Source organism: Delphinapterus leucas, chromosome 10 (assembly GCF_059928025.1).
Source record: "Delphinapterus leucas isolate spDelLeu-1000000601 "Yukka" chromosome 10, BTC_Dleu_Yukka2, whole genome shotgun sequence".
In the NCBI taxonomy this organism is placed as follows: Eukaryota; Metazoa; Chordata; class Mammalia; order Artiodactyla; family Monodontidae; genus Delphinapterus; species Delphinapterus leucas.
Window position 1 is genome coordinate 41284721 of NC_143138.1, and position 24874 is coordinate 41309594.

The window sequence follows — 24874 nt, forward strand, 5'->3', positions numbered from 1 at the left end:
TATATATATATATCTATTATATATATATATTTTTTGTTGTTGTTTTTGGATGATTTGCTTTTTAAATGAATCTTTCAAATCTTGTACCTGATTTCATTTCCTTTTTTGCTTTCACTACCCTGTAGCTCAGAGCCAGTTGTTTTTCACCCATGGATAGCTGGCTGATCAACATGTGGCCTGTTAAACTGGATTTCTGGGGAAAAAACCAAAAAAGTTCTGATGCGTAGCATTGCTGGTTTCTGTAGTATAAATGCTTTCACCACAGTCAATGTCAAGCTACCAATGGTTAACAGTTACCTCTCAAAATTCCTGAATGTTTTACAATCTGCTCTTGTTAGGCTGTTCAAGACAGCTCCAGCACATCTCTTTTCTTTTCTTTTTCTTTTTTTTTTTTTGCGGTACACGGGCCTCTCGCTGTTGTGGCCTCTCTCGTTGCGGAGCACAGGCTCCGGACGCGCAGGCTCAGCGGTCATGGCTCACGGGCCCAGCCGCTCCGCAGCATGTGGGATCCTCCCGGACCGCGGCACGAACCCGCGTCCCCTGCATCGGCAGGCGGACTCTCAACCACTGCGCCACCAGGGAAGCCCTCACTTTTCTTTTTTAAAAGGAGATATTCATGTTGTATATTGTTTTTACCTCTTGGCTTCATTTATTTCTTAATTTTGTCTTTGCTCTAATTATTTTCTTCCTCTACTCCCCCTTCTCCCCCTTGCCCTCTTCCCCTGCCCCTCCCTCTTCTCCCCCTCCTTCTCCTCCTCCTTCTTTTAAAATTGTAAGCCATTATTTTTGAATGAGGGGCATAAGGATGCAATATTTTGGCCAATAAAGAAAAAGACCACCATCTAATTTTAAAAGGTTTACATCTTAATTCAGTCCTCAGAGTCTTTGCTGTTTTGTGCTGGTTGTGTCATATGTGCAGCTCAGGAGTAACCTGGCTGTCATGAGGATTCATACCTAGAATTAGGGAGCCCCGTCCCCAGCTCTCTCACCTGGGAGATTCCCCTACACTCTCCTGCCCACAGGGGCCTCTTTTCTCCAGCCAGAACGGCAGTGGAGATTCAGTTCAGAAGTGTAGCTCTGTAGCTGCTGCCTGACTTCAGGGCAGAGCCATGAGAGGAAAGAGAAAAAACATTGAACCCTCTTTTTCCCCCCAGAGCGTTGCCTCCCCAAGTTTTGACTCCGCAATTCCCCTGCTTTTGTTTATTTTCCAGAGTGGTTTAGTACTTGCTTTTGTCTACTCTCCAGAGTTCGAGGTGGGGAGTTGTGATCAGCAGGAGAGATAGGCTTTTAAACTATTATGTTAAATTGCAAAATAAGTTAAATCTCGTGGCTAGAAAGAACTCAAGGCTCTAGTAATTTAATTTTTTATTTTTCAGTTTCAACGGTTGATCTAATTTTTATTTGCAATGTACAATTTATTTACTTAACATCTTTATTGGAGTATAATTGCTTTACAATGTTGTATTAGTTTCTGCTGTATAAGAAAGTGAATCAGCTATATGCATAGATATATCCCTATATCCCCTCCGTCTTGAGTCTCCCTCCCACCCTCCCTATCTAGAGGGCTAGATGGTCACAAAGCACCGAGCTGAGGCTGCTTCCCACTAGCTATTTTACATTTGGTAGTGTGTATATGTCAATGCTACCCTCTTTGTCTCAGCTTACCCTTCCCCCTCCTCTAGGCTCTAGTAATTTTAGATTATTTTTCTCCAAACCAAATACACACTACCAAGGACACAGAAATGTCTTAGGGTACTTTGAATTTGTATGTTGAGCCTGAGATCCAGAAAGAAAAGCAGACAGAAGCTTCCTGGGTAGCCTACTAGGATTTCTGTTAAACACACCTCTTAACTGCTCACTTATGAGCAAAATGGCATTGAATGTCAAAACTATAAACCATCTTAGAAGTCACTCAACACCTTCATTTGACAGAAGAGAAAATGAGGGCTCAAAGAAGGGGAGTAATTTGTCCTCTCACTCAGAAAGTGCCTGGCAACGACAGGACCAGAACTCAGCCTGTTTCGTACAGTTACTCAAATATCTAGTGACGACTTCGAAAGTGTCAAATCATGGGCTGGGCTAATTACTGCAGATTTCAAGGAGGAGATGCTATATGAAGCTTGCGGGAATAGAAGGTTTCATGTTGTGGTAGAGGAAAGGCATATGGTAAACTAAATCCCACATCTCAGCTTTTGAACTTGCCATGGCTTACTCTTCCTAAGTTCCCATCTATCCGTACACAGAAGTAGTTGTCCTACCTACATAAGATTTTTTGGTTTGGGTTCTAAGAAATGAAGTTTATAAGCATGTAGCTAATGCTTGGTTCGATACATGTAGCTTTTTTGGTTCTTGTTATTATTCTTTGAAATTCACAAGTACCCCCCCACCAAATATTTAAGTACTTATCAGTTTTTCGTCTCTAACGTGAATGAATGCATTATGAAAGGAATTCTCTTCCATGTGAGTTTGCTGGTGCTCTTAGCTAATTCTCCTGTGTGTAGCTGTCTTAGCTACCTACGACCTGTCCTGTGTAGAGCTCTTCCTGGTTCTAGTATACACCCTGCCTCCCTGCCCACCTCTCTCTCCTGTGGGAAAGATGTTTTAGACCTGGGGACAAAAGAATAAAAAAGATATGCTAACATCTGGGTGGGAAGAAGCCCCCTTCCCAAGCTTCATCTCCCTGAGTGACCATGACCATACCAGCTTCCAGTCCCAGAAAGTTTATTGTAAAATAAAGAAGGGAAGTCTGAGAAAGATTCACTCGTCATAGAATTTCGGCAGCTCATTGCCCAAGATGACTCGATGGTCCACACCAGCGGCTGTGATCGTGACCAGGTAGATGACGCCCCCACTGGAACCATCCCGGTTCATGGCCAGAGCAATAGCTGCGGAGGGTTTCAAGTTGCAGAGAGGAAGAGAGAATGGCTTAGCTTCAAATATTGTTTCCCTTCCCTCCTGTCCATATGCCTATGACCACTTTCAGACTTCAGAACCCATCTCCTAGAGATGCATATTTAGTGATGGTCAACCAACTTTAAAAAAAAAAAAGTCTTCACATGATGTCCATGGTCTCAATACTCCCGCCATGATTGATTTCAAAGTATAAATAGATAAATAAGCAGCTCCCCAACCTTGAATATTTAACAGTCACCTCTCATGAGCGGGCCAAAGCTAGCTCACCGCTGGTTTCCGTGGTCACCCTGGATCTTAATTCGGTGTGCTCAAAACAATCCTGGTTTACGCCTTTTACCCTGAAAGCCCATCTAGTTTAGCCTTTGTCCTGCCGTCTCTCACTCTCAAAAGTGTCCCAGTTTGGACGTTTTCTGTTTGTTTTTTTTTTTTTTTTGGCCATGCTGCATGGCTTGCGGGATCTTAGTTCCCCCACCAGGGATCCAACCCGGGCCCCGAGAAGTGAAAGCGAGGAGTCCCAACAACTGGACCGCCAGGGAATTCCCATTGGACATTTAATTAAATGGTCACCCACGTATTCCTATTCCTCATACTCTACCTCCTTCCCACATTTAACAACACCTGCCCCAGGTACCCTTCCACTTGCTTAGTTACCATTCGTGGTGAAGCGCCTGCACTCCTCCGGGGACATGCCTGGTTTATACGCCGCGTCCACGTAACCGTAGATATAGGTGCTGCCAGAGCCACCGATGGCAAAGGGCTGTCGAATCAGCATCCCTCCCATGGTCCCATATACCTGGGGGAGGCACCCTCAGGTCAGACTCCAGAAGCCTCCCTCCTCTGCTCACCACTGAGACAAGCAGGTGGTGCCCACACTCTGTAGTGAAGCCCCAGCACCTCATGCCCTTCTCCTTTGAGACTATCCTACATTTTCGAGGCAGTGTCTTTGGAACTCTTAGTGAGAATGCCATATGACCTCCATCTCCCTCTCTGCGGGAGAGGGGAACCCCGAGGGAGGGAGGACATTGGGAGAGACTCACTTGGCCTCCTTCGCGTCGGTCCCAGCCTGCTACCATGAGATGTGCAGACAGGTCCTCCCGATACTTATAGGTGATATTCCTCACCACATTTGCAGCAGCCAGAACGAGTGGGAGTTCCTCCATTTCCATTCTAAAGGAAGGGTTAGGAATACGCAGCAATAATGATTTTCCTGAAGTTCCACCCTCCTGGACCATTACCATCATCGCTGCCGGGGGAACACCCGAAACCTATAGCTGCAAGGATTCAAACTCTAGCTCCCCTCCCACAAGTGCAGGGGACCAAGAGTCTCACATCACCCACTGGGAAGAAGGTTTCAATTGCTAATTGTTCTCCCTCCTTTACTCTGTCCCACCCCCAGCCCCCAATGACATAATTCTCCCGACTGCCAGAGCCCTGCCCATGTGGGTCAAAGCAGGTAAACTTTACTTCTGCCCTAATGACCTTGGTTTCCCCTACGGTCACCACCTAATATTATGGTGGCCCACGTCCTAATCTTCGTCCCCACTATTTATATTAGGGGAGTGATTTGCCGTTTTTGAACTACTTTCACTCTTATGTTTTGATTCTGGAAATAACCATCTGGTGAGGTAGGGTAGGTACTATTAGTTATCTCTACTCTACAGGTGCAGAAACCAGCTTCGAGAGATTCAAATGCCAGTTCAACACTAATGAAAGCCGGAGGCAAAGCAAGAATTTTTCATTTTCCACAGCACTGCTCCTGGAACAGGACTCTGTATAGGGGTTCACTGGTTGGGGGAACTCTAGGTGGTGTGGACTGGGGACCCCAGAACTTCATACCCATGGAGCTCCAGCTGGTAGGCAGCCATGTCCGCTATGGCCTGAGCATCAGCAGCTGAGCCAGAGAGAGCACAGTAGATGCGCTGGTGCAGGGGGGACAGCTTGTCAAACACTCGGTTCACCACCGCCTCTCTGTCAGGAAGGAGTCAAAAGTCATCAACGTTAGAGATGCCAACTTTTTACGAAATTTTATTGAAATATAGTTGATGTACAATGTCGTGTTAATTTCTGCTGTACAGCAAAGTGATTCAGTTATACATATACATATTCTTTTTCATTATGGTTTATTACAGGATATTGAATATGGTTCCCTGTGCTATACAGTAGGACCTTGTTGTTTATCCATCCTATATATACTAGTTTGCATCTGCTAACCCCAAACTCTCAATCCATCCCTTCCCCACCCCTCTCCCCCTTGGCAACCATAAGTCTGTTCTCTATGTCTGTGAGTCTGTTTGGTAGATATGTTCATTTGTGTCATACTTTAGATTCCACAGATAAGTGATATCTTTTGGTATTTATCTTTCTCTTTCTGACTATGCTTAATCTCTAGGTCCATCCACGTTGCTGCAAATGGCATTATTTCATTCTTTTTTATGGCTGAGTAACAGTCCATTATATATATACACCACATTTTCTTTTTTTAAAAATTTTTATTGGTGTATAGTTGATTTACAATGTTGTGTTAGTTTCAGGTGTACAGCAAAGTGAATCAGTTACATATATACATATATTCACTCTTTTTTTTTTTTTTTTTGTATAAAGACAACCCTCAGAATGGGAGAACATATTTGCAAACGAAGCAACTGACAAGGGATTAATCTCCAAAATATAACGGCTCATGCAGCTCAATATCAAAAAACCAAATAACCCAATCAAAAAATGGGCAGAAGATCTAAACAGACATTTCTCCAAATAAGACATACAGATGGCCAAAAAGCACATGAAAAGATGCTCAACATCACTAATTATTAGAGAAATGCAAATAAAAACTACAATGAGGTATCACCTCACACTGGTCAGAATGGCCATCAACAAAAAATCTACAAACAATAAATGCTGGAGAGGGTGTGGAGAAAAGGGAACCCTCTTACATTGTTGGTGGGAATCTAAATTGGTACAGCCACTATGGAGAACAGTATGTAGGTTCCTTAAAAAACTAAAGATAGAACTACCATATGACCCAGCAATCCCACTCCTGGGCATATACCTGGAGGAAAACATAATTCAAAAAGACAGATGCACCCCAATTTTCATGGTGTACCACGTCCTCCTTACCCGTTCCTCTGTCTATGGACATTTAGGTTGTTTCCATGTCTTGGCTATTGTAAATAGTGCTGCTATGAACATAGGGCTGCACGTATCTTTTCGAATTATAGTTTTGTCTGGATATATGCCCAGGAGTGGGATTGCAGGATCATATAGAGAGTTGCCAAAATTTCTGATGTTCATCTTTCGGTGTTTCTCAAATTTATTTCACAAGAGAATGGCTTCAGAGTACATGAAATTTAATGCTTGGATTAAAGCAGGAAGCAAAGAATTGTCTCAAACAAACGAAACACTGCAAGTAATGATCAAAATTAGATTTATTTTCAGGCTTAGATTTTTTTTTTTTTTTTTTTTTTTCGGTACGCGGGCCTCTCACTGCTGCGGTCTCTCCCGCTGCGGAGCAACAGGCTCCGGACGCGCAGGCTCAGCCGCCATGGCTCACGGGCCCAGCCGCTCCGCGGCACGTGGGATCCTCCTGGACTGGGGCACAAACCCGCGTCCCCTGCATCGGCAGGAACCACTGCGCCACCAGGGAAGCCCCTCAGGCTTAGATTTTTATAGTAAAACAAAAAATACTAAATTAAGCTAAGAATAATCTTCGCCTTATTAATTTTTCTTTGTTATTAACCATATTGAGGAAGTTATGTGTTCTATGGAACATAAAGTAAGTAATATTGATCTAATCCTGTATACTTATCTTGTATGTGAGGAAACTGGCCAGAAGGGAGAAAGACAAACTTAGTTCAACATGTGATGGATCAGAAACCAGAATATCTGCTTGGCAGGACCATCTTTTCTATCTCTAAACATAGATGGAAGGTGGGCCCCTGAAATCTCTATCTCCTAAACCCTTTTCAGACCCAATTCTGTGACTCCCTGGGACGGGCCACATTAGCATCCAGGCCCCAGATTCTTCTCCATGAATTCAGAGACCCAAATACCCACCCAATATCTTATCATAGTGGCCTTTCTGAAAGGTTCACTCAGTTTCTCCAATGCTTCAGTTTGCCAGTCTCTTTATGAATGGTTAAGAAAAATGTGCACTCGGGGCCATTAGCTTCCTTCCAAAAGAACACACCGGCACTGCTACTCACCCTGCAGACACCCGGGAATCAGATCCCACCACGACGCCCCCATCAAACTCTACCGCCATGATGGTTGTCTGCAGAGACACAGAGGATGGAACGTCAGAGCAGCAAGAGCCTTGATCCCTTCATGTTACAGATGAGGAAACATTCTCAGAATGGGGAGGCGACTGGCTCAAGGTTATACAGTAATTTAGGCCAGAGCTGACTCCCAGAATGGGATTTTTTTCTTCATCTTTCCATTTTCTCTCTTGTCTCTCCCAGCAGCAAGGGAATGTCAGAGCCTGGCAGTGGTATCACACAGAAAGAATGGCATCCCTAGAATCCCTCCACTGTAAAGAGAGAGAGGTGGGATGAGGCTCCTAGGGGCATAAGTGCTCCCTTTGAGTGAAGGGCTCAGGGCGGGCACTTCCAAGTCCCGGTGACGCAGTTCCACAGATGAATTACCTCCGCATGCGTTTGTTGTGTGTACAGATGTGCTACAGGCCTCCCCATGCAGCGAGTGACCGTGACCTTGGGAAACAAGCTCAAGCCCTTTTTTTGGGCCCACAATCATCCACCCCCCCCCCCCCCGCCTTAATCAGAAGTGAGCTCTTTCAGTTTACTGAACAACAGAAAACATCTCAGGGGTCAGTGGTTAGCATGGCCACGTGTCAAGGAAGGAGGAAAGCAGCAAGAAACACATGGGACAGTTTAAAATAGAGGTCTCATTTAAGGATTTCTTATCAAGAGGTAAACAGCCAGGGGGAAAGAGATCTGCACCAAAAGAGGATTTGATTAGGGAGTTTGAGGTGACTTTTTCAGGTCAAGAAAAGAAATTAAACAAAAGAATTAAGGAAGAGTGAAGGAGGATAAAGCTACATTTTAAAACTCCTGTTGAACTGGAAAAAGCCTTAAAGATCCTACAAATGAAGAAACTGAGTCATAGAGAACGCAAATGACTTGTCGAAGGTCACACAGGACTAAAACCCATGTCTAGCTCCCATGCTTTGTTTTAACTTCTACTTCTTATTTTTCACTGCTCATCTGGCAGTGAGGAGAGATTTTCTGATTTATAAATGGTTTTACGGCTATACTTCTCAATCAAAGGTCTGTGTGATGCGTCCCTTCTCAATCAGTGCCCATACTCCCCTCTCTCAAGTGCTGTCCTACTTAACCCAGGGCACCGTTTCCTTTTCTCTGTGCACCTTCTCCAACCCCCTCTCTTGATTTAACCAGCCGCTCTCTCCAGCCCAGAGTGAAAGCGAAAGCGCTTTAGGGCAGCTTCTCCTTAACGCTTCCAGCTCAGAGCCAAAGTACACCTTCTCTGCCTGCCTCCCGTGCCCAGTCCCTTCGCGGACCCCTAGACGACCCCTTCAGAATACTGACGCCCGTGTTCATTTCGGGATGTGAGCACTGGCTGCTACAAGCTATCTCCCTACTCTCGTTAGTCTCCAAATTCACTCTTTGGCGCTTCCAGGGTCCCCCTATCGCTCCACTTCCTCCACCCCTCCGCTAACCCTCAAGCCCAGACTCATTACCCCGGTGTGGACTTCTCTGGCCCGGGGTAAGTCTCCGGTGGGTGCTCCCGCTCGCAGCATCCCTGCGCCGCGCTCCTCGCCGCCTGGTGCACGGGTTTGCGACCTGGCACAGCGCGCCACTCGCTGCCTACAGCTCCGCCCCTTCTCCACGCCCGCCAGGGGGCGCCCGGGTCCATGCCGTGAGGCTTCGCATCCGGGCGCTAACTTGCGCGGGGCAGAACTGCCCGGAGACAGATGACGTAGGCACCCCACCCAGAGGCTGGAGTGAGAAAGTCGCGGCAAGTGGGTCCCGCAAGTGGAGGCGAGGACAGCAGGGTCGGGTGTTGGGAATGGAGAAGGTGGAGCACCAGGGCTGCTCCCCTAAATCTCGGATCTGATGTCGACGCCCTCCCCCCACATAGTCCGGGCGGGCCGCCTTCGGAGTGGGTGGGTCTGGGGAGCCGGAGACGCTTTCGTTTTCCCTTTACTGTAAACTGCTCACTTCAGGCCAGCGCCGGCGGGCTCGGCGGGTTCCCGGGACTTTCCGAAGCCCCGACCCGGCTCGCCCTGCTCCCTCCCCGGCGCGGTCCGGGGGCCCGCCCTGCTACGACTCCAACAGCGTCCAGAGACTCCGTCCTGGCGAGGACGGCGAGAGTCTCAGGACCTGGGCCGGCCTCGAACCGCGCGCGCCCATGGCCTGCTCGGAGTTCCCCGTTCCCTGCGGGTGTCTCCGCCTCTCCCGAGCCTCCCTCGCGTGCCTGGGGACAGCGCTGCTGCTCCTCGCCGACTGGATGCTGCTCCGGCTGGCGCTGCCTCGAATAGCCTCCCTGCTGGTACCCCCTGCGCTGCCGCTGCTCAGTGTCTGGGTGGCGGGCCTGAGCCGCTGGGCGGTACTGTGGCTGGGAGCCCGAGGCGTCCTCGGGGCAGCGCTGGGCTTCGGGAGAGAAAGCGCAGGAGTCCGGGGATGGCTGGCTGCTTTGGAGCCGCTGGCGGCGGCGCTGGGCTTGGCCCTGCCGGGACTTGCCTCGTTCCGAGAGCTGGGCTCGTGGGGAGCCCCCGGGGACGCTCACAGCACCCGGCCACTGCACTGGGGGAGTCGCCTGGACGCCTTTGCGCTCAGCTACACGGCGGCACTGCCCGCGGCCGCCCTGTGGCATAAGATCAGGAGCCTTTGGGTGCAAGGAGCTCACGGCGCTTCTGGAGTGGCGGTGAGCCGGCTTCTAGGCTTCCTGGGCCCAGAGATACAACGCCTGCGGCTCTTTCTGGCCCTGGTGGTACTCTCCTGTCTTGGTAAGGGGGATGCAGGGGTAGAGGGACGAGGCTAGAGGACTGGGAAGGAATCGAGAGTAATGGTCAGTGAGATAGATTGGTATGAGTTCTCAGAAATGTGGATGAGGGGAAGGGGACCCAGCTCAGGTCTTGAGAAGAGCCCCCACTCCCCACCCCAGTGGAGAGGGAAGAGCCCTGTACTGGGTAGGAGTCAGGAGTCCTGGACTCCAGGGCTGCCCCGGGCGTTGCTTCACTGGCCACCTTGGACAAGGCCTTTCCTCTGGGGCCGACCATCCTATGATCCCTAGCCTTCCTCATTCAACCTCTAAAGGTCTTGTGGGGCCACAGGGTTTTGAGTTCCCAGGTGGCCCATTTAGGTGTAGATTGTGTCTTTCTGCCACTGCCCTCCAGGATTATGGGCAAAGGTGAAAGGAGGGTGGGCCGGGGGTCGTCTGGTTAGAGCTGACCTGCTTAGACTTGATATTTCTCTCCCTCCCCAGGGGAGATGGCTGTTCCATTCTTCACGGGCCGTTTCACGGACTGGATTCTACAAGACAGGACAGACGGTGCCTTCGTGCGAAACATAACTCTCATGTCTGTCCTCACCATAGCCAGGTCTGGGGGCTGAAGTTGGAAGGCTGGGGTTGGGGGAACCCTGAAAAAGAGGGAGTTGAAAGTTGGGGCTACCGTCCAGAGTGCATTTCTGGTGGGCCCCCTGACCGTGCCTGGCCCTCCTTCTCTGTCTCCTTCTAGCGCAGTGCTGGAGTTCACGGCTGATGGAATCTACAACAGCACCATGGGCCGCGTGCACTGCCACCTGCAGGGAGAGGTGTTTCGGGCTGTCCTGTGCCAGGAAACAGAGTTTTTTCAAAAGAACCAAACAGGTTTCTCATGAAACTCTTTTCACTATCCATCCACTCACTGTTTATATCCCCATACATATTTTTACTTATAACCTTGATCCTCCTCTCACACGTAAACGTTGTCATGTCTTATTCTTGACGTACCTCAAGAGCAAAATACATATACTCCTTATCTGCAGAAAAACCTAGTGTTTCCATCCAAGATTTTCCCACAAATATATCCCTCTGTGTGTATTTAGATAGAAATGACAGGAATTTCAAACCTGGAAATTTTGAGATCACAGAGTCCAACCACCTCGTTTTACAGAGACGGGAACTGAGGCCCAGACCCTAAATGCCAACACTTGCATAGACACGTATGGATAGAGATGAACTTGGGAATAGAAGCCATCTCTTGATTCCCAGTCCAGGACTTGCTACAATTTCCTGGACTGCTTCCTAGCAGCACCTTCGTTTTTCTCCAGCTCTGTTATGTGATCAGTTTAAGTTTTTCCTGCCTATGTGCAGGGGATATACAAGTTCTTTAGAGAACAGAAATCTGTCAGAGAATTAGAAATTCACAAGGGCATCAATTTCTTTAGCGTTAAAAGGAAGGTCTTTGACCAGGCTTTTCCTCTGGAACCCATTCTCCTTGAGTTGAAATTCCAAGCCTCCCTAAACCACTGACCTTGTTTTCCAGACTTGCTTAGAACCCCTCCCCCTGGCACCCTGGCTCATTGCCAGTCCCTCCCATCACTCTGAGTTTCTCACTCACTCACTTTCTTCTCCTCAACCCTTGGCAGGTGCCGTCACATCTCGGGTCACAGAGGACACGTCCACCATGAGTGAGTCTCTGAGTTCGGAGCTGAGCCTCTTGCTGTGGTACCTCGGGCGTGGACTGTGTCTCTTGGGGCTCATGCTCTGGGGGTCCCCGTCCCTCACCATGGTCACCCTGCTCGCCCTGCCACTACTTTTCCTTCTGCCTGAGAAGCTGGGAAAATGGCACGAGGTATGTCCAGGGAGTTGCCTCAACCTATACTGACCCTCATCGCCCAGACTTGGTGAGCTCTCCTCACAGATTTCTTTCCTGGCACCTTCGCTGATTCTTCATCTTTTTGAAACTCCTTGTCCCTGTTCCTGGATTGCTCAGTGTCGATCTTCACCTTCTCTGTGTCTTCTAATGTCTGCCTACCATCTGTCTTTAAGCATATGATCACCGAGGTTGGGATTAACATATACACACTACTATATATAAGATAGATAAGTAACAAGGACCTACTGTATAGCACAAGGAACTCTACCTAATACTCTGTAATAGCATATATACGAAAGAACTCTGGAAGAGAATAGATACGTATGTATGTATAACTAAATCACTTCGCGGTATCCCTGAAACTAATATAATATTGTAAATCAACTGTACTCCAATATAAAATGAAAACTAAAAAAAGGAATATGATCACCAGTCTCAAGAATATGATCCTCTATGACCCTTCTGAGTCACTTTCCTCTTCTCTGTATCTCTTTAGTATCCGTGGGGGATATAGATGTGTCCCTTTCTCTTCTGTCCCTCTGCCCTTTCTCACCTTTAATCTACAATTGGATAACTCAGGTCCTAGCGTCCCTTATGGTTTGCCAACCACGTGTGACATCTCTTGTCCATGTCTCCACAGGTGCTGGCAGCACAGGTGCAGGAATCTCTGGCAAAATCCAGCCAGGTGGCCATTGAGGTGCTGTCAGCCATGCCTACAGTCCGGAGCTTTGCCAACGAAGAGGGTGAGGCCCAGAAGTTCAGGCAAAAGCTGCGTGAAATGAAGACACTCAACCAGAAGGAGGCCCTGGCCTATGCGATCAACCTCTGGATCACCCTTGTGAGCACCTGGGGATGAATGCCTATTCCCTGGTCCCCGAGATGCTTCAGTGCCATTCCCTGTCCCATGACCCTGCTCCACACTCTTCCTCCGCTGGGCAATGGTGGGTTCAGTGTCTGTATCCCAGCAACCAGAGGCTCCATGACCCCACTCAGTGTTCCTAACCCCCTCCCTCTTTTTAGGCATGCTAGATGGCTTCCTGCCCGTAGGGTGCACAAAATCTCCCCGACCCCCTTGGTAGGAAAGTGCCAAGTCTTCCAGTCCCAGGGCCTTCCTTTGCCTCATGGGGGGCGCTCAGGGAGCTATACATTCCTGCACCTGGGCCTGCTTCATGCCTGAACTATGCGGATGTACTCCTGAGAGCCATGGGAACAGCGGAAGCCAAGGATGCGGGGCATCTTGTGATATAATTGACAGAGAACTAGATCAGCGATCAGAAGTTCCTGCCTTGATGCTGCCATTTACTAGCTCTGGGACCACGGGCTAGTAACTTACTTTCTCTGAGACTTTTTTCTCATTTTAAAAAATGGGAGTAATATAACCTAGTTTATAGGGCTCTTGATATGAATATTAGATGACATTACATTCATAAAAGCCTTTTGTGAAGAGCAAGATGCTCCCCAAACAAGGCACTACTGGTGATGGTGATGGTGATAATTGACTTCTATCATGGGTAACTGAGTGAGACTCCATGGCATGCTATGTTTCATTCTTTAATATCTATTGAACCCCCCGAGTTACTTGGGGAAATGGGACACTAGCTCTCCTTACTGTTAATGATTCTGGTTCTTTGCACCAGAATTTTAGGTTTTCCTCCCACAGTCCCTTTTCTCTGTGGTCTCCACAGATCTCAGGATTGCTGCTGAAGGTGGGAATCCTGTATTTTGGTGGGCAGCTGGTGACAAGTGGGTCTGTAAGCAGTGGGGACCTGGTCACCTTTGTTCTTTACCAGAAGCAGTTCACCACAGCTGTTGAGGTGAGGTCCTTCCGTTCTCACTCCCCAGTGCTTTTCCTTCCCCTGTGCCGTCACCATCTGAATCACTTTCCTTCCCTCCTTTGCCCTTCTCACATCACATAACCCTGGTAACAGATTGGGTCCCTCCCATCCCCCACCTCACTATTCATACCTCCCCTCCAGGCACTGCTGTCCACCTATCCCAGGCTACAGAAGGCCGTGGGCTCTTCAGAGAAAATATCTGAATACCTGGACCAGATCCCTTGCTGCCCAGCCAGTGGTGTGTTCACTCCCTTAAAGTTGCAGGGCCTCGTCCAGTTCCAGGGTGTCTCCTTCGCCTACCCAAACCGTCTAGATGTCCCAGTGCTGCAGGTACAACCTACCAATCCCTGTATTCTCCCAACCTCACCCTCAACTCGACCACCTTAAATTTTCTCCCTGCCTTCAACCTGCTTAGCACCAGGTTTAGATAGAGCCTCCCTCACCCTTCAGAGGCAAAGAAAAGATCACGCGTTCCATAAAACTGCCCCCGAGCTCAAGGACCAGGCTGGATTTCCAAGAAGAATGGAAGAGGAGGCTCTCAGGGAGAAGGCTCTCCTATCCTAAGGCGTCATGGAAGCAAAAGCTGTGTCTCCAGTCTTCCTTTTTCTTTCCATCTGTGGTTTGGAATGTGATTGTTTTCTTTTTTCTCATGCTCTCTGAGATTGCGTGTGTGGCACAGTGGTCTTAGTGTTTGCCTTTGTCTTTGTTTCATCTTCCGTCTCTACGCCATGGGGAGGTGTCTGTGCATGTGGAAGGGGAGTAGTTGCTGTACTTCACCATTTTCCTCCTCTCTTCTCTGGGGGAAGACATTGACAAGACAACGTAACAAGACAATGACTGACACGTCTCAAGCTTAGGGGCCTCCGGCTGCCTCTTAGTGTGTGTGATTCTCTGGCTTCCAGGGGCTGACGTTCACCCTTCGTCCTGGTGAGGTGACGGCGCTGGTGGGGCCCAATGGGTCTGGGAAGAGCACAGTGGCTGCCCTGCTGCAGAATCTGTACCAGCCCACCGAGGGGCAGGTGCTCCTGGACGGGGAGCCCCTTTCCAAATATGAGCACTGCTACCTGCACAGACAGGTGAGCTAGAAGATGGCATGGGGGAGGGCAGGGAGCCTCAAGTCAGAAGAGCATTCTTACCGAGCACTCTGAACAGAGCATTAGGAGACCTTAGGTGGAGCTGAGCGCGTGGTCAGGAGAGGGGCTGTGTAATTTTGTGATATGCTTCCAGTAGAGATTCTCAGTCTTCAGTCTCTAGCGAACCACACCCCTGTGTTCCTTGTCCTATGACTCTGCATCGTATTTTGTCCCAGGTGGCTGCTGTGGGACAAGAGCCACAGCTATTTGGAAGAAGCTTTAAAGAAAATATTGCCTATGGCCTGGTCCAGAAGCCAACCATGGAGGATATCACAGCTGCTGCAGTGGAGTCCGGAGCCCACGGGTTCATCTCTGTACTCCCTCAAGGCTACGACACAGGTGCCGTCTCCACTCACATCACCACCCAGACATCTTTACCTTCCTTGTAACCCCAGTAGTCTTGCCTTGATTCCTTAGCTCCCCCCACCCCACTGACATCAATTTGAAGTTGTAAGATCTTGTTCCTATGGCTCTTTTATCCTCATGTCCTCAGAACTCCTTTACCTTCCCAGAACCTTCTCTATCGTGCTGCATCCATCAGTCCTTGGTGTGCGTGTACGTGTGTGTGTGCGTGCGTGTGCTTATTCAGCTCTCACCTTGGCCCTTGTCTCTGCAGAAGTAGGTGAGGCTGGGGGCCAGCTGTCAGGGGGTCAGCGACAGAGAGTGGCCTTGGCTCGAGCCTTGATCCGGAAACCGTGTGTACTCATCCTGGATGATGCTACCAGTGCCCTGGATGTAAACAGCCAGTCCTGTGTAAGAGAGCCATCTTCTTTCTTTTTTTTTTGCGGTACACGGGCCTCTCACTGCTGTGGCCTCTCCCGTTGCGGAGCACAGGCTCCGGACGCGCAGGCCCAGCGGCCATGGCTCACGGGCCCAGCCGCTCCGCAGCATGTGGGATCCTCCCAGACCGGGGCACAAACCCGTGTCCCCTGCATCGGCAGGCGGACTCTCAACCACTGCGCCACCAGGGAAGCCCGAGAGTCATCTTCTTAATGCCTATTTCCCATCCAGTCCTCCTTCCTTCACTCATCCTTTGTTATTATATTAATATCATAATTCTCCAAACTGGTCCTTGCAATTCTCAGTTCCCGTTAGCTTCTCCCCAAGATGCCTAAAACCAGTTAAAAGAGATGATCTATAGACCCTGAATCTGTGAAGCCAAACATAAGCAAAAGACCGCCCTCATAATGCTAATATGAATTGAACTTTTACTATGTGCTGGACGTGCTGGATGTCGTCTCTTGCTCGCTCATTCATCATGAATGCTTGTGAGCTGGGTGTTGTTACCCTCATCCAACAGATGATAAAACAGAGGCTAAGAGAGGTTGAATAACATGCTCACTGTCATTCAGCCATTGAATAGCAGAGCCTGGACCCCAATTCATGTCTGCCTGACTTGAATGCTCATGCTCTTTACTAGTAAGTTATATTTCCTTAAAAGAGAATTTAAAAATTAGAGAGGAGAGACTATTCAATACCTTTCACTCTTATGGGTTTCACCCTAGGGCTCTTTCTTTCATTACTTAAAAAACATTTTTTTTGTTGGAGTATAGGTGATTTACAATGTTGTATTTGTTTCACGTGTACAACAAAGTGATTCTTTTTTTTTTAGATTTTTTTTCCCATATAGACCATTACAGGGTACTGAGTAGAGTTCGCTGTGCTATATAGTAGGTTCTTATTAGTTATCTATTTTATATACAGTAGTGTGTGTATGTGAATCCCAATCTCCCAGTTTAGGCCTCTTTCTTTTATTCCACCGTTGCCACCTCATGTAAACAGCCCTTCACAAATCAAAGGTTTGATAGAGAAGCACCCAGAAGGAGAATCTTCAGTTTCCTTTGGGTTATTGGCAGAGGTGGCAATGATCCTGGCGAGGTCTGTCCCAGCTCTGGAAACACAGATGCCTCTCTGAGCTGGAAGTGGTCCCCTGGTCTGACAGAGTGTATGTTTTTTCTCAGGTGGAGCAGCTCCTGTATAAAAGCCCTGAGCGGTGCTCTCGGTCTGTGCTTCTCATCACCCAGCGCCTCAGCTTGGTGGAGCAGGCTCACCACATCCTCTTTCTGGAAGGGGGCACCATCGTTGAGGCGGGAACCCACCAGCAGCTCATGGCGAATAAGGGACGCTATTGCACCATGGTTCAGGCTCCTGGTGGGTCAGGTGCTCCAGAATGAAAGACTCCTCAGATCTGCACACTCCTTCCCCTTTCCTTTTTCCCTCCTCTCTATAGTGGAGAGTTTGAGAACAAAGGTCTTACCAGAGTTGCAGAGTGGGCAGCTGCTACCGGGAGGGGTGACATTCTAAAACGTAACCCCTGAGGTGATGCCTGAAATTTTGCCATGAGTGTTAGCTGCTCTCCAGGCTCCTCTTGGTTATACAGATTTCCTGGAAGAAAACAGGCTTCAGAACTCCTTAGTGTAACTGGGTTTGGAGCCAGGGTTGGTGTGGCTAGCATGAGAAATATTTAGAATACACAGAAATGGAAGGTCAGCTCCTTTTCAACCTGACCCGAGGCATATGCTGGCCCATAAATACCCTGTGGTTTCTTGATAGTTATAATAAAATTGGTGTCTTGTACTGTGGTTTCTCGTGTTTTCAGTGGACCAAATGGCCCACCGACCATTGCAGCGCCATTTTCAGGAGCTGGGTCCCTCCCTCCTTCAACATCCTCAGTGTTTCCCAGCCCTACGTGTGCCATCTTTTCCCTTAAGTTTTCTATTTCCTATGGTTGCCCCCTTCACTTCTCCATCCCCCTGTGCCCACCCCCAAGGATGAGCCAAACGGGGATACGGTGTCCTCCAGCAGGCACCAGCAGCTGCAGTGCCTCAGAGCCCGGAGATGGAGGATGGAGGATGAGCACGTCTAGAGGAAGTTCACCACCTCGTTCGCTTGCCCACCCCGGTCCGTTACAGCAGGGCTCGCCGGGTTCTGCAGTGGCACCTGCCCCGGTAACTCAGCGTAGTGGGCGGGGTGGTCTAGTAGATCTCTTCCATTCAGGGAGGGCCGTGGTCATGTGGCGTCAACAGTTGCCGGGCAGATTAGGCCAACTCAGGTTGCAAGGAGAGGCTGGTTTTAGAGACACTGAACACGACAGTGCTCAGTCAAGCAAGAATTACACAAGTAGGTGCGGTCAGAAAGGGCAGTTCTTGTGGGTGGCTACAGGTCAGGGAGACCGTTGAACTGGGAGAGGCCCTAGGAGGGACTAGGTGGAAGGATTCAGAGGCTGCACCCTCTCCTTGGTGCTCCCTTCCCCCAAACGCTGCAGGTGTATTCTATTGCCTGTCTCCCCAAGACCTGTCTGTCCTCAAGACTCAGTGCCCCCACGTACTCCTATCCCTCCCCTACTTTTATAAAGCGATGCTCCTAGGCACACCCCTCCCCCATTCCCGGTTTGAAACTGCTCCCAGGTTCTCACTGACTTCCAGATTTCTGGTTAAGGCTACGCTTTTGATGCTATGACCCCTGCCCACCCCATAACTGTCCCCGGAGGATGCCCCAGCCTGTCGGTGTCTCTTACAGTAACCTCATTGCCCAGGGAGCTTTCGAGCTGCTCGCTCTCTTTCTTCCTTTCTTCTGGCAGTCTATCACCCCCGTTTCCCTAATTTCCATGAAGGCGGATCAGAGAAGCCTGTCCCCAGCATAATACTCCTGGTCCCCATACGCCCACTGGACACTCCTCGAGAAGGGCAGGGGGATGTGGAAAAAATTCTGGTTCCCTCCCCTTAAGGCTTCGGGCTTTCGCTTTCACTTCCTCCTCCGAGAGCCGCCAGATCTCCGGGTGCTGGGCGGTCATGGCGCTGCTGGACGTGTGCGGAGCCCCGCGCGGGCAGCGGGAGGACTGGGCTTTCCCTCACGCGGGAAGCCGGCAGCGTTCGGACCCCGGTCACTACAGTTTCTCTCTGCGATCTCCGGAGCTCGCCCTCCCCCTGGGAATGCAGGTCAGGGCTGTAAGAAAATCCCGTGGGAGGCGGGCAGGAGGGAGCAGAGTAATGGAGGGTCTGCCTTGAGACTGTCCGGAGGCGGGGAAATGCGGAGGGGGCCATCCTTTAGTCTAGCAGAGCCACGTCCAGGGTCTAGGGCCGGAGCCAGGGAAGAGGCCACGTGGGACTTGGGGGCTGGCCGCCTGAGGGTTAGGAGGTGCAGATTAGGACAAAGAAGGAGAGGTGAGCGGGAAGGGGGCTCCCATCGGGAGACCAGAGAGCTTTCCTGCCCGTTCTCCATCACAAACAAATCACGAAGCTTTTCTCATGGGCCTATCCTATGATACAGGGGCTGTGTAGTGTCTTGCAAAACCTATGAACTTGAGCGTTTAGCCTGGGCTCAGCCACTCACAGTTCTGTGCCTTGGATCAAGTCCCTTAGTCTAGGTCTTGGGTCTCTCTTCTGTAAGATGGGGATAATATTCATAAAACGTTTTTCCTGAGGGTTAAATGACCTATGAATGGAAAACCATTACAGTCACCCTTAAAATGTTTAGTTATGGTAGCACTTTTTTTTTTTTTATGTATCAGAGATGTCAATTTATTGTAAAACACAATTAATACTTTCCAGAAACATGGTTTTATCATCAAGTAAGAGTCACAATCCCAGCTACGAATGAAGGCTTTATCAAATCATCTTTATTTTAGACTGAATTCAGAATACCTCTACCTGTGTACCACGTGTGTTCTTTTTCCAGTTTTCTAGGAAGTAAGGTACACAGAATTTGTGTTCAAAGTTGGGAGAGTCAGTTTAGCTTATAAACAGATGGACTAACCAAAAATCTATGCTAAATTTTCGCCGTTCATTCATTCATTCAACAGATATTTATTGAGCACTTACTATATGCCAAACTCCACTCCTTGTGCTAGGGATAGACACATGTTAAAACAAGACAGACAAGATCTCTGTTTACATTTTGCAAGGAAGCCAACAAAAAACAAATGAAAATAAGACAATTTCAGGAAATTAAAGTGTTTTAATGAAAACCTTTAAAAACAATGAGATAAAAAATCGGGGGAGGTATTTTGGGAGACACTCATAGACGGTCTCTCTAAAGGAGCAACAGAGTGGAAACCTTAATAAAGAGAAGAAACCATCCAGGCAAAGCTTCAAAGTATTGCAGGCCAACAGCAAAGACCCTGAGGCTAAAATGAGCTTGGCTCATCCTGAGATTTAACGTTTGTAGTTAATACAACTGATTGTATATTTTATTTTAATTGATTAATAGTTCAAATATATTAAAAATTAAACTTGAAACAAACTTGAATTATTTCCACTGAATGCTGCTGTCTTACAAGACACAGTCTGCCCTAAATAAATGCATCTATATCTCGGCTACACATTAACATCGATTATAGGGCAATTAAAAAAAATACCAGTGTCCAGGTCCCACCCAAGACCAACTGAATCAGAATCTCAGGATGTTTTAAAATTGCCAGATAATTCTAATACAAAATGAGAGTTGAAAGCCATTGTTCTAAGTTAATCTAGAGTAGCACTTAGTCTATTGTGCTGGCATATGGAAAAGGTTGGTGTCATGGCCTCTTCTTTCCCTTCTCCCAAACCATTTCCTTGTAGAGCTAGGTTATTAACTGTTTCATTTATTGGTGGTTGGAGAATTTCTGGGTATCTCCTTCCTCTAAATTCTTTTCCTGGAGTGTCCAGCTTCAGAAGTTTTCAGTGGCCCTTTCTCTGCCTTTTCTATCTCCTTAGCCCACTGAATTCTTCCGGTCCCTGGGTGGAAATGGAGAAAGGAACATTCAGATCGAGATGGCTCATGGCACGACCACGCTGGCCTTCAAGTTCCAGCATGGGCTGATTGTGGCTGTGGATTCTCGGGCCTCGGCCGGGAATTACATTGGTGAGTGTGTGTTCTCCAGCTGGCAGAATCTGGGGACCTGGGCCCTCCTCTCAGCAGGAGCCCAGCATCTACACCAAAGTGGGACCAGATATTGTTTTAGGACACACAGGGAGAGCTGTGGGGTCATTCCTCCTCTCCCCAAACTCCATCTTCTTCCAGGCACATTAACGGTGAACAAGGTGATTGAGATGAACCCTTACCTGCTTGGCACCATGTCTGGCTGTGCAGCTGACTGTCAGTACTGGGAGCGTCTGCTGGCGAAGGAGTGCAGGTAGGCCTAGCCCCTTACCTCCCTTCTAAGCCTGGATTCTTCATCTTCCAGATCACTGCTCCTAACTGCCCCCAGCATCTTAGTGCTAATGTCATATTTCACAAAACAGCCTTTTGGTGGTTAAAAACCTTCTCCCAAATCTCAGCCTGTGCTCCTGCCAAGAAGCCAGATCATTTGTCAATTATCAATATTTAGCACCAATAGCATCGACCCTGGTGGGATCCTATCATTTACTGGGATTTCTTTTTTAAAATTTATTTATTTATTTATTTTGGCTGCATTGGGTCTTCGTTGCAGTGCGTGGGCTTCTCTCATTGCGGTGGCTTCTCTGGTCGCAGAGCACGGGCTCTAGGTGAGCGGACTTCTGTAGTTGTGGCACGCAGGCTCAGTAGTTGTGGCTCACGGGCTCTAGAGCGCAGGCTCAGTAGTTGTGGCACACGGGCTTAGTTGCTCCGCTGCATGTGGGATCTTACTGGACCAGGGCTTGAACCTGTGTCCCCTGCATTGGCAGGCAGATTCTTAACCACTGCGCCACCAGGGAAGTCCCTACTGGGATTTCTTTATGTGTTTTTTTGTTTTCTTTTTTCCGGTACACGGGCCTCTCACTGTTGTGGCCTCTCCCGTTGCGGGGGTCCGGACGTGCAGGCTCAGCGGCCATGGCTCACGGGCCCAGCCGCCGCGGCATAAGGGATCTTCCCGGACCGGGGCACGAACCCGTGTCCCCTGCATCGGCAGGCAGACTCGCAACCACTGCGCCACCAGGGAAGCCCTCTTTATGTGGTTTTGACGGCTTCCCTGGTGGTCCAGTGGTTAAGACTCCGCCTTCCAATGCAGAGGGCTCAGGTTCCATCCCTGGTAGGGAACTATGCTTCACATGCCACATAGCCAAAAAATAAAGAAAAGTTAATTCTATATACATTCCAAATCTTTCCCCATCCTTAGATCCTACAAAACCACTCCTTTCAAATGCTTATCTCTTCAGTCATTTTCTGCCCATCAAGTGGGCTGCTAGGAGGGCTAGCCTTCTCCTGTCACCTCTAAGTCCTCTCCTGGAACCTTCCTGTTCTCACCCAGGCTGTACTATTTGCGGAATGGTGAGCGTATCTCTGTGTCTGCAGCCTCCAAACTGCTCTCCAACATGATGTGCCAGTACCGGGGCATGGGCCTCTCCATGGGCAGCATGATCTGTGGCTGGGACAAGAAAGTGAGTCCCCTCCCTTCTCCATATTCCCACATGTGGATGAGAGGTCAGTTGCCCCACCTTACACTCCCATTCCCTCCCCTACAGGATACGTGGCACAGAGAACACTCGGTTATAGAACTGTTACCCACTGGCAATTTCTGGGTCTGGATGTGGACCATTGTTTCATAAGCTTGTCCCTTTGGATCAAATAGCTGATTCCAAGTGTGTTTTTCCTCCCTTAAGTTCTATGATTGTTCCCACAGTGTTCTCCTAGTTCAGATGTTCCTGGGGTCAGCCTAAGTCTTTGGTCCACTTCTCATGGCTCACACTTGAATCTGGATGTTACCAACAACTTCCTTTCCACTTCCAACCTAGACCCTTCTTGCATCCTATAGGGGCCTGGACTCTACTACGTGGATGCAGTTGGGACTCGGCTCTCGGGAAATATGTTCTCCACCGGTAGTGGGTGCTCCCATGCCTATGGGGTCATGGATACTGGCTATAGACCTGACCTTAGCATTGAAGAGGCCTGTGACCTGGGCCGAAGGGCAATTGTTCATGCCACCCACCGAGACAGCTATTCTGGAGGCGTTGTCAATAGTAAGAGACCAATGCCCTCCTCCCCTGCCATGCCCCTGGGGAGTGAGGAAGAAGGAGGGGGGTTGAGATTGGGAGACATGGGGGAGGCTGAGTGGCAGGGAGCGGGTTTTCAGAGCCTGAAGGGGGCATTGCAATCCCCGTAATAAGGGCTTTGAGAGTGTGTGTTGCTGTTGTCGCCTTCAACATAACATCATTAGCAGGATCTTGCTGAAGGGAAGGTGACTCTGTTCTTTTTTTTTTTTTTTTTGTGGTACCTCACGGGCCCAGCCGCTCCGTGGCATGTGGGATCTTCCCAGACCGGGGCACGAACCCGTGTCCCCTGCATCGGCAGGTGGACTCTCAACCACTGCACCACCAGGGAAGCCCGACTCTGTTCTTTCTCCTTTGCCTGCAGTGTACCACGTGAAGGAGGACGGTTGGTTGAAAGTGGAAAGTACAGACGTCAGTGACCTGATGTACCAGTACCGTGAGGCCAGTCAGTAATGGTGGCAGTGGTGGACTTGGGGACCTGGGCCAGGTTACACCCCAGGAGAAAGGGGGGCCTGACCTGACCCAGAGATAGAGAACCAGGGGCCACTGGGAGGCAGCGTGTAGTTTATCCTTTTGTGTGTTCTCTGTCTCCATGAGTATCACCCCCAGCCCAACCTTCTGGGTGTCCCACCAAGCGCAATAAAGGAAAACGGTTATAAAAGCCTCTGTGTTGTGGCCTTGTGAGGGCTCTGGGCTGGGCTTGTTGGGAGGAGGGATCAGGAAATAAAGACAGACTTTTCCTGAGAAAAGAGACTCAAACCCCTACCTAAGAAATGGGGTCTCATCAAATATTTCTCTGGGCTTTCCTTCCACTTTCATCTCTCCAGGACCTCGGGAAGGTTCAACATTGTCTGTGGACACTTAGGTGCAATTTAATTCAGGTTAGGCACACAACCTGGAGGCTCCTGTGTAGTCAGTTGTTAATGGTTTGGGTATCTGGGTGTAGTGCGCTTAGAACAACTGTTTTTGACTTGGTAAAGTAGGATGAACAAGCTTCCTCCTCACATGTGTGCGGTAATTGTAAACACGGTCCCATTTATCTCAAATAACCCCGTGGAGAGATTGGATATTACATGGAAAGATGGACATTAGGGGTTCCATTTCATGATGGGTCACACTCCATTGCAAGATGACAAGACTGTGATTGAAGTGGAAGAGGAGATAAGGAGGACTCGCTGAAGTTGGAAATATGAGGAAAAGGTAACCCAGTTAGAAAGATGAGACAGAATGAGATTTTCTGAATCACGCTGGGATTTCAGGAAGGAGCAGGACACTGCCACCTCTCCAAGGAGAGTTCGTCAAAGGAAGAGCTTGTAAGTAGGAAGCAGTTGAACATGGAGCTTTTTCATTAGAGAGAGATCCTTAAAATCCCAGAATGGACGGGGTTGGAGAAGTTTTAGTAATCCTCTAACTTCAAATCTAAATTTGAAGTGACTCATGGAAGTCGTGCCAATAACATTTCAAAAGGGTGCATTGGAATCCACGTGGCCCTCCCTTGGGGGAATATGTTGAGTCTGGGAGGTGGTTTCAACCAGAAGAGTTATTTCTGGAATAAACCAATCTACCTGCCCCATAGATGGGCTCTGGGTCTGGCAGGACCTATAGAAACCTGACTAGTGCTAATCAGTGTTAAACTAAGAAACAAAGTCTACTTCCCTCATATGAGGAAGGTGGTTCCACCATGATCTGAAGCATAAATCTAGAGGCGTCTGAACACCTTCTCTGCTCAGGAGCTGTGTTGAGAAAGACAGAGAAGATGTGCAGTGGTGGGGGGCCTTCTCAGCTCAGAATCTGTAAGTGGAAACTCACTTAGGTCCTGGTGAGAGTAGCTGGGCCTTCTGTATAGAAGTCCTGTGTGTTTCTCGCTTGGACTCTGGCTCTGTTTCGTGTGTGTGTGTGTGTGTGTGTGTGTGTGTGTGTTTGTGTGTGTTTTGTTTGTTTGTTTGTTGTTGTTGTTTTAAACCCCAAGATCCTACATCTGGAACTTGGATTGGGAAAGAGGGCAGTTCTCAAAATAGGTTCAGAGCTGAGGTATGAAAATCCAGCGGTTCTCCAATTACAAAGCATCCCAATCCTCGAAACAGCTCTATTTTACTTAGTGGCAATTTAAAAAACTGCAGCCGTTTCCTATGACAGAGTAACTGTTGCTGAGGGTGGAGACTAACCGGGGCCTGGCACGTGGAGCAGGACTCAGGGGTCTGTTCCGCGGGCTGCAGGTGTCGCGCGCCGCCTGCT

The 24874-nt window shown here is 48.9% G+C and overlaps 3 protein-coding genes across 4 annotated transcripts; 2 read left to right on the forward strand and 1 right to left on the reverse strand.

The window, feature by feature from the left end:
- Positions 1–2704: 2704 nt before the first annotated feature.
- PSMB9 (proteasome 20S subunit beta 9) lies at positions 2705–8754 on the reverse strand. Its single transcript, XM_022581561.2, has 6 exons — positions 8624–8754; positions 7113–7180; positions 4750–4881; positions 3951–4080; positions 3565–3706; positions 2705–2885 (listed from the first exon to the last, which is right to left on the reverse strand). Exons 1-6 carry the CDS (start codon positions 8681–8683, stop codon positions 2758–2760), a joined length of 660 nt encoding a protein of 219 aa, XP_022437269.1. The 5' UTR covers positions 8684–8754; the 3' UTR covers positions 2705–2757.
- A 142-nt stretch (positions 8755–8896) lies between these two features.
- TAP1 (transporter 1, ATP binding cassette subfamily B member) lies at positions 8897–17291 on the forward strand. 2 transcript variants are annotated; one of them, XM_022581558.2, is made up of 11 exons: positions 8897–9892; positions 10372–10486; positions 10625–10755; positions 11517–11722; positions 12387–12584; positions 13432–13560; positions 13723–13911; positions 14484–14657; positions 14891–15053; positions 15331–15467; positions 16676–17291. In XM_022581558.2, the coding sequence occupies exons 1-11, from the start codon at positions 9295–9297 to the stop codon at positions 16886–16888; spliced, it is 2253 nt and encodes a 750-aa protein (XP_022437266.1). In that variant the 5' UTR covers positions 8897–9294; the 3' UTR covers positions 16889–17291. The 2 variants fall into 2 exon arrangements, with proteins under 2 accessions (XP_022437266.1, XP_022437267.1); XM_022581559.2 differs by having other exon boundaries at positions 9707–9810.
- A 1199-nt stretch (positions 17292–18490) lies between these two features.
- PSMB8 (proteasome 20S subunit beta 8) lies at positions 18491–23300 on the forward strand. The gene is made up of 6 exons (XM_022581560.2): positions 18491–18652; positions 20408–20555; positions 20715–20826; positions 21901–22030; positions 22405–22609; positions 23004–23300. The coding sequence occupies exons 1-6, from the start codon at positions 18506–18508 to the stop codon at positions 23090–23092; spliced, it is 831 nt and encodes a 276-aa protein (XP_022437268.1). The 5' UTR covers positions 18491–18505; the 3' UTR covers positions 23093–23300.
- Positions 23301–24874: the final 1574 nt, after the last annotated feature.

Coding starts and splice junctions, on each gene's coding strand:
- TAP1 (XM_022581558.2), top strand. CDS start 9,295: ATGGCCTGCTCGGAGTTCCCCGTTCCCTGCGGGTGTCTCCGCCTCTCC. Junction 13,561..13,722: donor AGTTCACCACAGCTGTTGAG/GTGAGGTCCTTC, acceptor CCTCCCCTCCAG/GCACTGCTGTCCACCTATCC. Junction 14,658..14,890: donor ACTGCTACCTGCACAGACAG/GTGAGCTAGAAG, acceptor ATTTTGTCCCAG/GTGGCTGCTGTGGGACAAGA.
- PSMB9 (XM_022581561.2), bottom strand. CDS start 8,683: ATGCTGCGAGCGGGAGCACCCACCGGAGACTTACCCCGGGCCAGAGAA. Junction 4,882..7,112: donor GATTCCCGGGTGTCTGCAGG/GTGAGTAGCAGT, acceptor CCTTCCTGACAG/AGAGGCGGTGGTGAACCGAG. Junction 3,707..3,950: donor ACCGACGCGAAGGAGGCCAA/GTGAGTCTCTCC, acceptor TGCCTCCCCCAG/GTATATGGGACCATGGGAGG.
- PSMB8 (XM_022581560.2), top strand. CDS start 18,506: ATGGCGCTGCTGGACGTGTGCGGAGCCCCGCGCGGGCAGCGGGAGGAC. Junction 20,556..20,714: donor CTCGGCCGGGAATTACATTG/GTGAGTGTGTGT, acceptor ATCTTCTTCCAG/GCACATTAACGGTGAACAAG. Junction 22,031..22,404: donor TCTGTGGCTGGGACAAGAAA/GTGAGTCCCCTC, acceptor TGCATCCTATAG/GGGCCTGGACTCTACTACGT.